Below are 15,214 nucleotides of genomic sequence, written 5' to 3'. Positions count from 1 at the left end.
GAGGCTTTGAAACAGATTTCAAACTTAATACAAATGAAAGCTATAGAAAAGGTACCTCTTCCAGAACAAGGCCAAGGATTTTACTCCAGATTATTCCTTGTTCCAAGAAAAGAAAATCAATGGAGGCCTATTCTCGACTTGTCTGCACTGAATACTTACCTCATTGTGGCAAAATTCAAAATGCTGACTCTACAGCAACTCCTTCCCATGCTGGGCAAGGGGTCTTGGCTGGTGACTCTAGACCTCAAGGAGGCATACCTGCATGTCCCTATCAGACAAAGTTGCAGAAGACACCTCAGATTTCTTGCAGGGTCAGAGCATTATCAATTCTCAGCATTGCCCTTTGGCTTATCTACTGCACCCAGAGTATTCACGAAATGCCTGGCATCAGTAATTGCACACTGCAGACTTCAGGGGATTCAAATTTACCCATATCTGGACGACTGCCTTATACAAGCGGACAGCAAGCAAACTTTGTTAAAGGACTTGGATTATGCCATCCACCTACTACAGGCCTTGGGATATACAGTCAACATCACAAATCAAGACTTGTTCCATCCCAAAGAATAACTTTTCTGGGTGCGGATCTAGACACAACCACCCAAATGGCCTTTCTCTCACAGAAGAAAAACAAAAACAACTACCGGATTACTTCAAGAATCTGTCAAGACAAACTCAGCTGACTGCAAGGAAAATCCTGCAGGCCCTGGGTTACATGGCATCTTGCATTCTTCTGATTCCACAAGCAAGGCTGCATTTGAGAAAATTACAATGGTACCTAAGGAGTTTATGGACTCAGCACAGTCACAGCTTGGAAACTTTGATCCCACTCATTCCATGCCTTCAAAAGGAATTTCTGTGGTGGGCTCAAGCCTGCCAGTCGAACAGTGGGTTGCCCTTCAGCAAGCCAAGAGCCAACCAAACCATCACTACGGATGCTTCAGACCAAGGTTGGGGAGCACACATGGAGGGCAGATGTATCCAAGGGCTGTGGTCACAAAGAGAGCTGCGCATGCACATAAACCAAAAGGAAATGCTGGCAGTGATGCACGCAATCGAGGCTTTCAAACTTTTTCTTCATCAAGGCCACCTACTCATAAGGACAGACAACACCACAGTTATGTGGTACATAAACAAGCAAGGAGGCACCCATTCCTACCCTCTTTGCAGACTGGCAATGAATCTATGGGAACTTTCCTTGAAACTCAATATACAGCTGCAGTCCCAGTTCGTGGCAGGGAAAGACAATATACTGGCAGACAGCTTAAGCAGAAATACCATGGATGCGCATGAATGGATGCTGCACCCAGACATCATCTTACTCATAACACAATCCTGGGGAAGGCCGGAAATAGACCTGTTCGCCTCCCCCCCACAATCATCAACTGAAGAAATTCTGCTCAAGGACATACCACCCACAAGCATGGAAAGTGGACGCTCTCTCTTTCAGCTGGAAAGCTCTAACAGTGTATGCTTTTCCACCTCTACCATTAATGACCAAGGTCTTACTGAAGATCAGGACAGAGCAGCCCAGAGTTATTCTGATAGCTCCAAACTGGCCAAGACAGCACTGGTACCCACTGTTAAAGAGCATGCCACAGACGAAACCGTGGCCTCTCCCCCTATGGCCACTTCTACTGACACAGCACAATTTCAAGACTCTGCATTCCAACCTGAAAACCTTGCAGCTAACTGCCTGGAAAATACCATGACTCCTCCTCAGGGTAAGCTATCACAGAGAGTGAAGGATATTATTGTGGAAGCTCGCCGGCCTACCACAAGGAAGGCATATTCAGCAAAATGGAAAAGATTTCACACTTGGAACACAACAAAGGGCCTAGATGCGACAGTGATGAACATGGCACATGTACTGGAATATTTGGCAGAATTGTTCCACAACGGCCTGTCTTACTCTTCCATTAAGATACATGCCTCAGCAATTTCAACAGAATACAATGTTAATCCACCTGTCTTCTCTCATCCTCTCCTGAGACAGTTTCTGAGAGGAATCAAAAACATCAATCCTCCAAGGAAACCACCTCTACCTACTTGGGACCTTAACTTCGTGTTGGAAAAACTAACACTTCCTCCCTTTGAACCAGCAGCATCTGCAGATCTACAGTTTCTGTCTTGGAAAACTGCCTTCCTTCTGGCCATAACCTCAGCAAGAAGAGTATCTGAGTTACAAGCTCTAATGGCAGTACAGCCATTTCTTATCTTTCATCAGGACAGAGTTTCATTGAGAACCAATCCTACATTTATGCCAAAGGTGGTATCTAGGGTATCTTTGAACCAAGCGATTCACTTGCCTACATTCTTCCCACAACCACAAAATAAAGGGGAAAAACTTCTGCACACCCTGGATATACACAGTCAGTTGCGTTACTACTAGGACAGAACTAAAAGTTACAGAAAGACTGACCAGCTGTTCGTAGCATATGCTGCTGGGGCACAAGGAAAAGCAATTTCCAAACAGACTATTTCAAAATGGATAGGAAATTGCATTCGTTTTTGTTACTCCTTTCATGGAAAAACTGTGCCAGCTAACATTAGACCTCATTCCACGAGAGCCACAGCCACCACCACAGCCTTCCTAAGAGGGGTGGCTACCAAGGACATTTTAGAAGCTGCTACATGGAGCTCCGTGCATACATTTGCCAAGCATTACAATTTGCCTTTATACTCCAGATCCAGAGCAGGCTTTGCTACGGCAGTCCTGCAGGGTATCTTAGCTACACCATCCTTTACTTAGTACCTCCACCCCCAGATTGGCTATGGTATTCTACCCATATGTGATGACTGCAGATGCATCCTTAAAGGACATAGTAAAGTTTTGTACCTACCATAAATGTAGATGTCCGATAGGTATGCATCTGCAGTCAAGTTTACCCTCCCTCCTTCCCCTCTGTGGTATACTTCTTGGGTACTTACCCCTCTTATAGCTAGCTGGGGGGATCTATTATGGTGTATTTGTTTTTTATAGTACTGTGCATGTTTGGATTTGTTTTTACAATGCATATCTCCAAATTTTAGCCTTCCTTAGAGGGCACCTGGCATCTGGGGCAAGAAAAACTGAGGAAAATGGCGTCGGCTGATTCTTTTATACCCCAGACGCTCTGACGTCGGGGAAAGTGCGACATCAGCCGAGGCCAGACCCAGACTTTGGAATCCGGCCGACCGAAGGGCTGCCTGAGGCAGGACAAACCCATATGTGATGACTGCAGATGCATACCTATCGGACATCTACATTTATGGTAGGTACAAAACTGTACTTTCTGCTACCTTTATCTAATTTGCTACTATCTCCTTGACTAATTTTTCACCTCCCTTCTTCCAACTCGTGTATCACCTTACTCTGTTCAGCCTAATCACTAACTCCCCTATGCTGATGATTCAGCCTACCATCTACTTATCAAATCTCTCTTCACTCCTTTCTGCCCCGTACTACCACCCTTCTTTTCCTTCAGTTTTAATAATGTATCTCTACTGCGTTTATTTTCAAGTGATGGTCTATGCATTTTCTCAAATAGCCTGATCAATTATACAAGTCTCTTCTTTATTGCCATCCACCTGTCTATGTAATCTTATCATGACACAGCCTTACCTCCTATAAATTATGCAGTCTGCTATGTTCTGTTAAACTTCCTATATGAATTGTATGCCTGCACACATTATCGTTCATCCACCGCGTAAATTTTTGTAAGTATGTTAAACATGTTTCAGACATGCATATTTACCTTCCCTTGTAAAAATGTATGTATATACTTTATCTTTCTGGGGAGTAGCTGCAATTTTTTACTTTTCTTTTGAACTTAATCATGTAAAGGCTATATATTTTGATTCCTTTTTTGTACTGGAGCTTTTCTTCCCGGGCCGCCACTGAAATTGGGCTTCTCGTCCAGTCTGACTTTCCCAGTAACCAAATGTCAAATAAATAAATTTCTTTTTGTTATTCCTCTCATGGTAAGTGTCTTTCTACCTCTGTATAGGCTCATTCTACTAGAACGGTTGCCTCCTCTGATGCCTTTGTCAAAGTATTGGATACTAATCTCTGAGGCTGCTACTTGGATTACTGTCCATACCTTCGTTAAACATTACAAGTTGGATGTTATTTCCAGGCCAAGAGCTGGCTTTGCCAGATCTATCCTGCATAGGTTTTTAGAGGGCTGTTCTATGCCTTCTTCCTCCCAAGTTTCAACTTGAGCTTTTGTACTCTCCCTTATGTTGAGAATACTGCAACAGTGATATGGAAGGGCATAGTACAGTTGTGTAAAATCTTACCATAACAGTAGATGTCTTTCTCTTCACTTTTGCAGTATTCATTGCCTTCCTCCTCCCGGTTCTGCTCTATCCTGTTCTTTCTTTTCCCAGCCAGTCATTCTTTTCTTTTTCTCTTTCTGGATACACATATTCTATTCTCTTGGGGCTTTTCAGTTCTGAGGTATGTACATCATCTTTATGCTGTATGCCTTACACAGACAGCATAAGTGTTATGTATGATGTCTATAATTTCAAAGGTTTTCGTATACTGGTTAGGCATTGGGCTTTCCTTGGCATGAGATCCCTTATGTTAAGAATACTGCAGCAGTGAAAAGAAGGATATGTATTGTCATGGTAACATTTTTCACAACTGTACTTTCAGCAGTCACACCAGGAATGTAGAGGGATACAGGACATCCTGTTCCTTGCTTTTAGTATCTATTTCTGATGTTAAGCTGGGAATGTTAGTATAACGTGAGCAGAGAGGGGGAGCATGAATCAAAGGGATGGATTAAAGAGTAAATCTTCAGAAATTAAAGTAGAAAGATTTCCTCTAGCCTTGTGAACCTATTGGTACAGGCTAGCATACATGTATCGGAAGTGTTCCCAGTGTATATGTGCCTTTTGTATACAGTAGTTTGTTCATTTATTAATCAGGCATGTAGTCTTGCATTTACAGAAAAGTTACTTCACTCTGCTGTAGGGAGGAGTTGACTGTCTGCTAATTATCTTGCTTTTCTATGTCCTTGTTTGTCTAAGTCATCTGAGGGGTCGTCTGCACGAAAGGATAGTCAGTAGGTTTCTTACTGCAATTAAATTGAAGATGACCGCAGTAAATACAGGAACATAACAGGGTGTTTAGTTATTTGCATTCTTACTTCAAAAACCTGCTATGTCTGTTAAGACTCTCTGGCTCCATGGTGTTTCATTGTGTCAACAGGCATTACATACACGCTCTGAACATTTTCGATTCAAGGCTCAGTGTTGTAAAATTCGACTAATTGGTTAGTCATCCTTATGACAGGGACCTGTATGTGTGTATATGTGTGTGTATGTGTGTGTGTATATGTATATGTATATATATATATATATATATATATATTTATTATATATACACACACATGCCAAAGCCATATAAAAATAGCTTTTATAGTTCCCCATATAACTACTTAAGACATTTTAAATATACCCATTCCATTTTTTTCTTTCTCTTTTCCCAATAATTTGCCTTCCATTCTCAATGTTCAATTCACTACATACTGTCATGACTGTCATACATTAACTCTTACCATATATTTTATTCTCTTCTGTTTTACACCCACTACGTAACTCATAAGAAGGAGCATTTCAGTTCCATTGTTTCTACATTATTCATTCTCTCTATTTATCTAAAAGTCATATTTACCTACCCTTAATTAGTAAACTGCAAGCACACATTTCTTTACCAAAACACTGTAAATTCTGTCTCAAATAACATAATTTTTGCATACTCATATTCTTCCTCACTGAGGACTTGCGTACTAATTATGACAACAAATAAACTTCAGATTTGTGGAGACATCCACCTCAATCCTAATCTTGTGGCAGCAGGCATTAAGTGTAGGAGTGGAGTGCAGATGGTTTGGGGTTCTTGTACAGGTTGTGCAAGTTTTGCATTTTCAAGATCTGTCTTATGCAAACAGACTGAAATCATTGTCACTTTACTCTGTGTCATACAGACTGCTCAGAGACGACTTCTGCCTTGCATATAGAGCAAACTCTGACCCAGCTTTAATGGAAGTGCCACACATTTGCAAATCAAATGGCACGAGGGTCACTCGCTCAAAGGACCTTAACCTGGTATGTAACATCAACAGAACTTGTTGGAGAGACAGATTTGTCTCACAAACGTTGGCTTACCTTTGCAGCAAGCTTTCTTATTCATGTTAAACAAAGCCCCTCATTGTCCCTATTTAAGCATAATGTGGATGATTGGATGTGTAACCAGAAATTCACCCCGGGGGTTCCACCTGTGTCCCTCTTGGCCAGGGGCAGTAGGCTCTGATTTTAGTGTCTAGGCTTATAAGGCCCTGGGGCTGTTAGCCTAGTAACCTCCTACAAATCCTGGACCCAAGAATAATATAAAAAATGTTTTCAACTCGACACCCATCTGCAGTCCCTCTACCACTAATCCCTACTCCTCAAATACATCAGTTTCCTTCTTTGGTGACAACATCTATAGTATATGCAATAAAACCACACAATTCCATGCCTGGGTAGCCTCACATTCTCCTCACATCATAGATGTCTGTAAAACCTGTCTAAAGCTGCACACTAAAGCAAATACTATCCCCCCCCATTGCACCATTATTCATTGTGATCACAGAAGCAGAAAATGTGTTGGTGTAGCACTCCTGTACTCAGTTTAGTTGTACTCAATTCAGTTGTCACCATACCCATTCAAGTGCTCTCTTTCTCTAGAGCAGAAGTATAGTTCATTCGCTTAAAGCTTATCCAAAATAAATCTGCAAATGCATGTTTAGTTTCTCTGTATATTTCACAAAAACAACCACCTCTCATAAATGAAGGCATTCTGTCCTGGCTCACTTCAAAAATTCCCCAAGAAAACCCTTTCACTAGGTGGTTGCAATCAATAATGACTGGGATTTCGCTGATGATAACCCCCTGGTGCTCCAGTTAAGTTATTTGGCTTTACTCAACTAATTAAAATTCCTACTAGATTTCGTAAAACAGCTAAGAAAATACACCATTCTTTCTTGTAGCTAACACCCCAAACAAAATAGACTTATTATATATTCTCCCAGGCATAGAACAACAAATGTGTACGTATTAATCGGTTAGAAATGTAAAGAACTTTAACTCTAGCTCCTTTATACTTTTCCTAGCACAATTTGATTGACCATCACTCATACCTCCCACTGAATCAAACTGTAGCCAAATTTATCTCTCCTTAATATTCTTAATTCACATGCCCCACTTTGAGCAATTAAGACTAGCTCTAACTTTGCACCTTGGCTAAAATCGGCAACAAAACAAGTAATGCATCAGAAAGATAGTCTGGAAAGCATGGCACATATAAAAACATACAGTCCTCGTTTCACTCTTACAGACAACTATGTAACCTCTCTAAAAACTTGGAGACCTGTGAAGTAGTTCCTTTTAACTTAAATTCCTTTTTGATGTCCATAAGCAGCCTCTTACAACCAGGAAATGCCCTCAACCCATCCCCTTTCCCATTGTCTCCAACTATGAAACAACACATAAATTAAACTGTAATTTCATAGGCTCGGTAGCTGCACTAACACAGCAACATTTAAGTCAAATGCCTTCTTTCTCACCCCGGACTTCCAACAAATCTCATGTCTTTTGCTTTTTTCCCTAGTATCTACCAAAAGTATTGAAAAACTCTGTAGAAAGCTGAAACCAACCACACTAGCCTCTGACAATCTGCCAGTTAAGTACCCAAAGCAAGTTGCCAGTCGTCTCTCCTATCCCATTTCCATACTCCTCAGTAATTCTGTGTCTGCAGCCACTGTCCCCACACTGTGGAAACAATCCTTTATTGTACCTTCGCATAAAGGTGGCACTTGCATTGCTGTTCTCTCACCTCTTTCTAAAGTACTTGAAATGTGCATCTATGATCAGGTATTTCAATACCGCTAGTCCTACCATCTCCTCTCACATACTCAACATAGTTTTTACCATAGTCACAGCACCACCACAACCCTGCTGTCCTTTCTTAGTAATGTATACATAGAGAGAAATGAAAACAAAGTTGTATCTAGAGTCTTCCTTCATCTTTCCAATGGTTTTGATGCAGTTTATCATACAAAATTACTGCATACTCTTCACTCGAGTTTCTCTACTACTTCATTCAGCAGGTTCACCAGCTACCTCAACAACTGCTCACAAGCAGTCAAATGACACACTACGTGTTCTTTGTACTTATCAGTACCTACTAGTGTACTACAAGATGCCAATCTTGGACCTTTATTTAATATTTTCATTAGTAATCTTGCTTCTACCACTTCAATTCAAATGGCAGATGATGTTTCTCTAATCTGCCCATCATCCTCCCTACCCCTCATGACAAACCATCACTCTGTTTTTTGTAACTACTCCTAAACTCCAATTGAAGTCTTGGTAATCTAATGATTTTTACGTCTAGGTCCAAACTAGACAAAAACCTAAATTTTACTATCTTTTCCTGTCAAAATGTACAACTAGAAATAGTGTCATAAACCAAACACATTCAATATGTAGTGAGAAACACTCTGTATAAATTAGGCCTCCCTTACTGAACTTCTTACTGTACTGTCACATAGAACAACTGCTACATCTTGTCTTCTGTTACACTTTATGCTTACCTATCCCTGTAATCATTAACTTAACAGCAATCCAAAAACTAGAACAATGCTACAACAGAATTTCCAGATTTGCTACCAAACTGCCCAACTCTACTCATCACTGCCTAGCACTTCAAACTGGCAAGTACACTTCCACAAGGCCCCTTTGTTGATTGGACACAAAGCTACTTCAGCTCAAAAAAATTGTAAAATACCTTTGGTGACTCCTATATTCCACCTGTGTATCTAAATTGTGGAACTCCCTCACTACTGTTATTAAGCTAATATCCTCCTCAGTCTACTTCAAAGACAAACTAAAGAACTGCTTACTTGCTTCCTGGGACTGCTCTTGTTACAGTTCACTTTGCTATGTTTTTCTTCTGCAGCTCTTCATATATTACATCCAAATTTTGTTTCTTTCAGGTCCTGTCTTTTTCCCTTTCTTCATATTGTCTGCCTTTTATCATTTTAGAAATCAGTCTTGCCCTCTCTCCCAATTAAACTCTTACCTTTTCAATTGTATTAGAGTACTCTCTGCAAAATGCTGCAACTGTCTTTCTTTTAATAATGCCACCTTGCTCTCCTGTCTCATCCTAATTATAATCTTTTCCACTGTCATTAATACCCCCATTGGGTTACTCCTCCTCTCTCCAAGTATTTAACATTGCTCTGTAACTATTCTTTCTCCCTTCTCTTCCTAAAAATAATTGTTGTGCTATGTCATTAATTTTGTCATGTTGTGTTGTATTATATGTTTTTAATATTGTGTATATTTTCTCTTTTTGTCATTTGAATGTTTTGTGGATATTTTCTCCCTGACCTCCAATCGGACCACCTTGGGAATCAGACACACATAAAATAAATATTTTTTTGGGAGGTCATTTGCATTATGTATGCCATCTAGAGAATACAGAGCCTACACACAGACGTGAGTCACTATACAGTGCGTTATCACACCGTGCTTTCTCTTATGAATGACAGTGGGCTTTGGTACTCCATTTTGCGGTGTGTCAAGCTTACTACATGGTGTTCATGAGGAATGCCCTTAGTTGCTTCACTGAAGGCTACTTGTAAACTGTTTTTTTTTTTTCAAGTTCAGCAATGTTCTTTTTTTATTCCTCATTTAAGGATGGGCTGTAACTGTCCCTAGGCTGGAAAGCCACATGAAAGTCCCACCAAGTCAAACTGTAGCACCTATGATACAGAGGTAAACATTTTTGTAATCAAACCCACGTCCTAGTGGCAGGGAGTGTACACTCACCTCCTACATCATCTTCCCTCATATGAAGATCAAGTGCACACATTCCTGGTCTGGAGTGCTGCCTGTCTTGCACCTACTTCCCTATTGCTGTCTGCACTACAGTAGACTAGGTTTCCTTCCCTTTCCTTGATATAGGCAAGCTGGACAGCTCCTTCATTGCCTGGACTGTTACTCAGTCTCTGGTCACCTGGTTTGGCTTTATCCATTTATGCCATGGAACTGACTGTTGTGGCATAAGCTTAACATTGAAAGTGATTTCATCCAAATTTAAGTGGCAGATCTGTTAGCTTAGTGGAATAATAAAGAGCTGACTACAACTAAGGTGGCCCATGTTTTCTTAGTGGCTCAGGTACCTTGTTGAGCTGTCATAGGACAAGTCACTGGAAGAGTCCTGTTACGTATCCAAAGGATTTTAATAAAATAATATAGTAAAAACCACACAAATATCAAACAAGTTAGCGCTTTCGGGTGTTAACATCCGACATCAGAAGTAGACATCAGCATCAAGCATTTGTTTTTGGATTGAGCTGTCATAGGAGAAGATAAGAATGTTGAAGCTTAGCTTGCTCACCTCTCTTTAAGGGTGGAGTTACGGAGGGGCACATGCTGTGAGGAATACTCCTTAGGGTACATTTCCAAAGTAGACCAAAGCATGGCTGAAGGTTAATCATGTCACAAAGGCACAGGAGTGCATGGTTAAAGGGACCCCAAGGAGCATATGCATGCAAGAATTAGGGCTTAATCAAAGCCCTGCTCCTCCTTACAGGTGATGGTACCACTCCTGTAAACTAGACCCTCCCCACAAAGGATTGAATGAGCCATAGTGCTCTTATCCATAGAGGTAATGAACATGTCAGTGTGGTTGGGAAGGAAGGGTGATAGTCAAAGGACTGAAGGGAAACATTTCATCAGAATTTAAGTACAGAATCACCTTTGTCAAAGAAACTAGAACCACTGCCTTACTAAGGGCATTTTATAAGTAATTTTCAGCATTTTGTTGGTGCTGTGGGCTTACCTGATGGTAGCTTGGTACCATGCAAGAGTCATGCATTTGTAAATGTGCATGTTTTGGGGTCCACTGCACCTCAAGACATTTGAGCCCCAATTGCCAAGTTTCATCAACAAAAGCTGAGATCTGGAGTTTGAATTCCATTTTCATTAGCCAGCAGACTAAAGCTGTCAGGAATTGTCAGTCCTGCAATGAGAATTTCCCCACGCTATCTGGCCCATCCTTTTCTGCCTAAAAATCTTGTGCTCCCAGGGATCTTTTTTCATAGTTCTTTTGTCATGCATTTCGTGATTGTCTGTTGGAGAAACAACCCCATGCTTACCAGTTCATTATCTTTTAGGTTTAGTTCTTTTTATAGCACCTTTATCAAATATTTGATATCACATGGAACTTGGAACTGTTATGTCCTTCCCCTCCTTCATTTCTTATCTTTATAAGTGCTAACAACATTAAGAAAGCACAGAAATACTGTAAATCCATAAAGGTCAATCAGGAATAGTTTGGTTTCTTATTGTTCATGAGGTTGGTTATTGTAGTTACAGATATACTCTGTTTGTTACTTATTTCTACCTTAGGTAGTCTGCCTTGCCAGTGTGTCATTCCGTTTTGATAATCATTGTAGTGATATGGATAAAAAAGAGTTTAAAAGGTGTAGATTTGGGGAGAACTTTCCTACAAGACAAGCCAAAAAAAAATAGTGCCCAGAAGAGGTGCGTTTTTCCTAGTAATATGATTTTTTGTTTTGATGCTTTTAATCCTTCATCTCTTAACAGAGGAGTTGGAAAGGCTCAAACCTACTTCTGGGTCAGAGGCTTCCACATGTAGGGCTAAATATAGCTGATGTTTGGTCAATAACCAAAGTACTGAAAGGCCAGAGTCCCTGCCTTCCGAGTAGGACATTTCTGTTCCCCTTAAGAAGCCAGGGTTAGCGATGTCTATACAACTGCCCTCACTGAATTAATTGTTTGAGGCTTTTCCTGCTCTCTTCCCCCAGCCTAGCAGTTAATCCTAATGACTTTGTAGCCAGAACTTAGAGCTTCTCATACCCACTTTGTCAGGTGGGTCAAGTCCAAGATTTTTTTTTCTGTCAACCTTGACTGTAATCAGATGTGCCAGGCTCTCATGACTCGGCAGCATATGTTGCCACAGGCTCCCTCCACAATTAATATTAGGGTGAATTGAATGCCTGCCTTGCTAAACTTTTCTACTGCTTGTCCAAGAATTTTCTCACTTGGACCTTTACAGCTCCCAGTTTTATTGAGGCCTGTGATCAACCCAGTGATGTCTGTTTTAGTGGAGCCCGAGAGATCAACTGTAGTTTCAACCTCAGAGCAGCAGGTACTGTCCTTGATTGCTATCATTGGTGCCACAAATACCTGGGTCTTTGACATCAGAACCATGAACATTATGGGACCCATTAGTTATGAGGGTCAGTCATTCGTAGTCATGGTTGGCTTTAACAACTTTGTGATTAATCATTAGGATCCAGGTGTCTTCTTTTTTTATTTTTTTAAGTTGACATCTATGCCATTGATGCTGGTTTCAAAGCTGACTTCTGTGTCATCCTCTGGGTTTAAGGCTGACCCTGTGTTTAGTTCCCTGAAGTCAACCTTGGGCACTCACTTTTCTGATTGTTTTCTGCGTGTTTCATCCCTGGCTTCTGCTATGGAAGCTTCTCTCCATGGTGGGCTTCCATCTTTTTGGACCTCCAGAGTGCCAGTCTGCATGTAAAAGTGGGAAAGAAATTGAGGGTTGCTTTTCTTCTTGACTTCTGCATAGCAGCCAGTCATTTCCAGTTTTGGACAGTACTGTTTGATCTCACCTCAGCCGCCATAGCATTCTATTTGTTAGTGGTTTTCTATTGGCTGGTGGACAGTGGATGTGGTTAGGGATGTATAAATCTAATTGAACTGGGGGTGGGTGGGAATGGGGGTAGGGTAGAGGAGCAGAGTGGAGCTCTAGCGAAGCGAGCTGAAACCCAGTCAGTAGTCTGGTCAGAATCAGAAGAGAAAGAACCTATCAGCAGCAGTGTTACATGCAATTGTGAGTATGATTGCCAAATTTTGTGTAAAACTCAATGTCTGGGGAAGAAAAATGATAACAGTTTCCTTCTTTTTTTGTTTTAGTTACTTTTTTGTTTGATTGTATATTTCTTAATTGGGACTTTGTCTAGGGAAGCAGGGAACAGGGGGGGTTGTGCTGAATCTATGGAGTCCGCTTGTGTGGTCGCCACTTAATTAATGGGAACAGATTAATGGAACTTGGCTAGAATTTAGCAGCAAATGATAGGGAACATGCATATTAGAGAATACTCCTTTTCTGTATTAACTTTTGTTTGGCTTGTTTCATGGGGTCAGGCAGGGTGCAATGCTGGCGTCCTTTATTGCAGAGAAGTACCTACCCGCAGTAGATATGTCTTTTACAGGTTTTTCCAGCTAAACGCTGTAAAGTGGTGAGCACTTGATACAGGGAATACTGCTAGATTCAGTGGCTAATGGTCAGAACATTATTAGTACTTTTTACAGAGCTGGAAACCCATTTATTTACAACAAATAGAATGTTCCATGTGGTAAAAGTGTTATAAAATCTGTCAGGACCACTGTTTTTGGTACTTGTGAGTAAACTCTGTACTTACTATTTCATTCTTAGTGTACTCTGCCTCCAATCTACTGGTGTTGCTGCATGATGGAATACTTCAGAAGAGAATGCGAAGAGCACTGCCTGTGGTGAGGCTTTTAATTGTGAATATGTTTTTGCATGTAATATTTTAGTCTTATTTTTAATGTATTCAGGAATGCTGTCTACAGAGCATTATGTTAAATTAAATGGCAGTGAATTTCAAATCTGCTTCCTCAAAAAACTCTGGCCTGTCAAATCTTGGAGAGCATTGTGGCTAGCACCTGTGTAGTTACCCTTTTACTTATGTTATCTATTTAACTGAAAGGGTGGTCTGGGCCAGCGGATGTTTTGCAGTCATACCAGAGAACAGGAGTACTTTCTAGCTGCTACTTTATTAGAGCAAATGCTGAGGTACAAGATGACAGTAACAGCGTTTGAAAAGTACAGTTCTGTACGCATTTATAATAGTACATCTAAATAGATTTCTAGAAATATTCAAGATACACAGCTGTACACATTAATTATTATATGTACGTACCTATATTTGCTTATTTACTGTTTATTTAGAGTCTTCATCACTGCTATTCCTGAATCAGATAGGTTTGACGTTTGAGTTTGGAATAGTAATAGTTTGATATATTGTGCCTTGTTAGGTAACTGGTTCTAGAAAGCTTTTCCAAGGGCTGAAATAATGTTATAACTAGTTAAGTTGAGTTTAGGTCTGTGTAATAAAAGTCACCTTACTCGTGACTGATTTTGTAATCTTAAGGTATGTTGCAAGTTCAAAAGGTTTAGTCTGTTAACTAGGGTAGAACAGTGATCCTAAATGAATAAGTTTTGCAGTAGACTTGATAATAGCAGTGTGGCTGATTGTGTAGCTTGAAACCACTTAAGTGTAGCTTGAAGCCAGATGACTGGTGGAATTCAGTGATGGTCCCTTTTATGAGAAGGTGTAAAGCTTCATATTTAATTAATTCAAGTTTAGATTAGTTTTATATTACCAGGCAAGACTGAGCAGTGGAAGACCATATTCCTCTTAAGAGCTGACAGCATTAGTGTTCATGGTAGGGGTATAGGAAAGTGTGGGGTTGAGGGTAATAACTGTGGTTTCTAAGCGGAGATAGTTTTCCATGATTGGTAGACAGGCTTGCTGTCTGTAATCTCTGGTAAACAGAGGAATATTCTTTTGCTCTACTTAGAGCTCTTCATTGATGTTGTTGTGTCTTTTGGCTTTTCCCGGTTAGGGGTCACCACAGCGGAACTCCGGTCCGCTAATGATTGGCAGTAGATTTTTACGTGCTGAGTTGCCAGCCCTGACACACAACCTTCAACGAAGGTACGCCCATTCACGCATGTCTCCACGCAGAAGACGCTCTAGCTTTATTTCTTTCTATATTTTGAATACTGTAGTTTGTTTTCTTTATCTTGTGTTTTGCTTGCATTCTGTTCTAACAGCATATTAAAACTTCAAAAGAGACCACAGCTCTCTCTGTTCTGAGTCAGGCAGAATTTTTCCCTCCCTCCCACCCATTTAAGTTGTCTTGTTAAATACCACTGTCTTTCTAGTTGCCCGCCTCTTATGTTAATCTGACCATATATCTCATTTCTCTCTACTTTCACTGGCTTATGTGAGTAATCACAAAACCATCACTTTTGAAATCCCACCTTCAATTATTTAAATTTATTGGCCATCCTACAGTATTTCATAGCACCAAAATA

General features: G+C 40.5%; 1 protein-coding gene across 1 annotated transcript in view; it reads left to right on the top strand.

Annotated features, from left to right (window-relative positions):
• The window catches only part of PEX16 (peroxisomal biogenesis factor 16), a 599,892-nt gene that overhangs the window by 66,990 nt on the left and 517,688 nt on the right, over window positions 1–15,214 (top strand). The window contains exon 3 of the mRNA XM_044082857.1: window positions 13,526–13,602. Coding sequence (XP_043938792.1) covers window positions 13,526–13,602 — 77 coding nt within the window. The remainder of the gene's footprint in view (window positions 1–13,525; window positions 13,603–15,214) is intronic.

The sequence above is a fragment of the Protopterus annectens genome, chromosome 9.part0 (genome assembly GCF_019279795.1).
Source record: "Protopterus annectens isolate FY-2018-M chromosome 9.part0, PAN1.0, whole genome shotgun sequence".
Taxonomy (NCBI): domain Eukaryota; kingdom Metazoa; phylum Chordata; order Ceratodontiformes; family Protopteridae; genus Protopterus; species Protopterus annectens.
The sequence above is the reverse complement of the archived record's forward strand: the minus strand, read 5'-3'. Positions and strand labels throughout refer to the sequence as shown.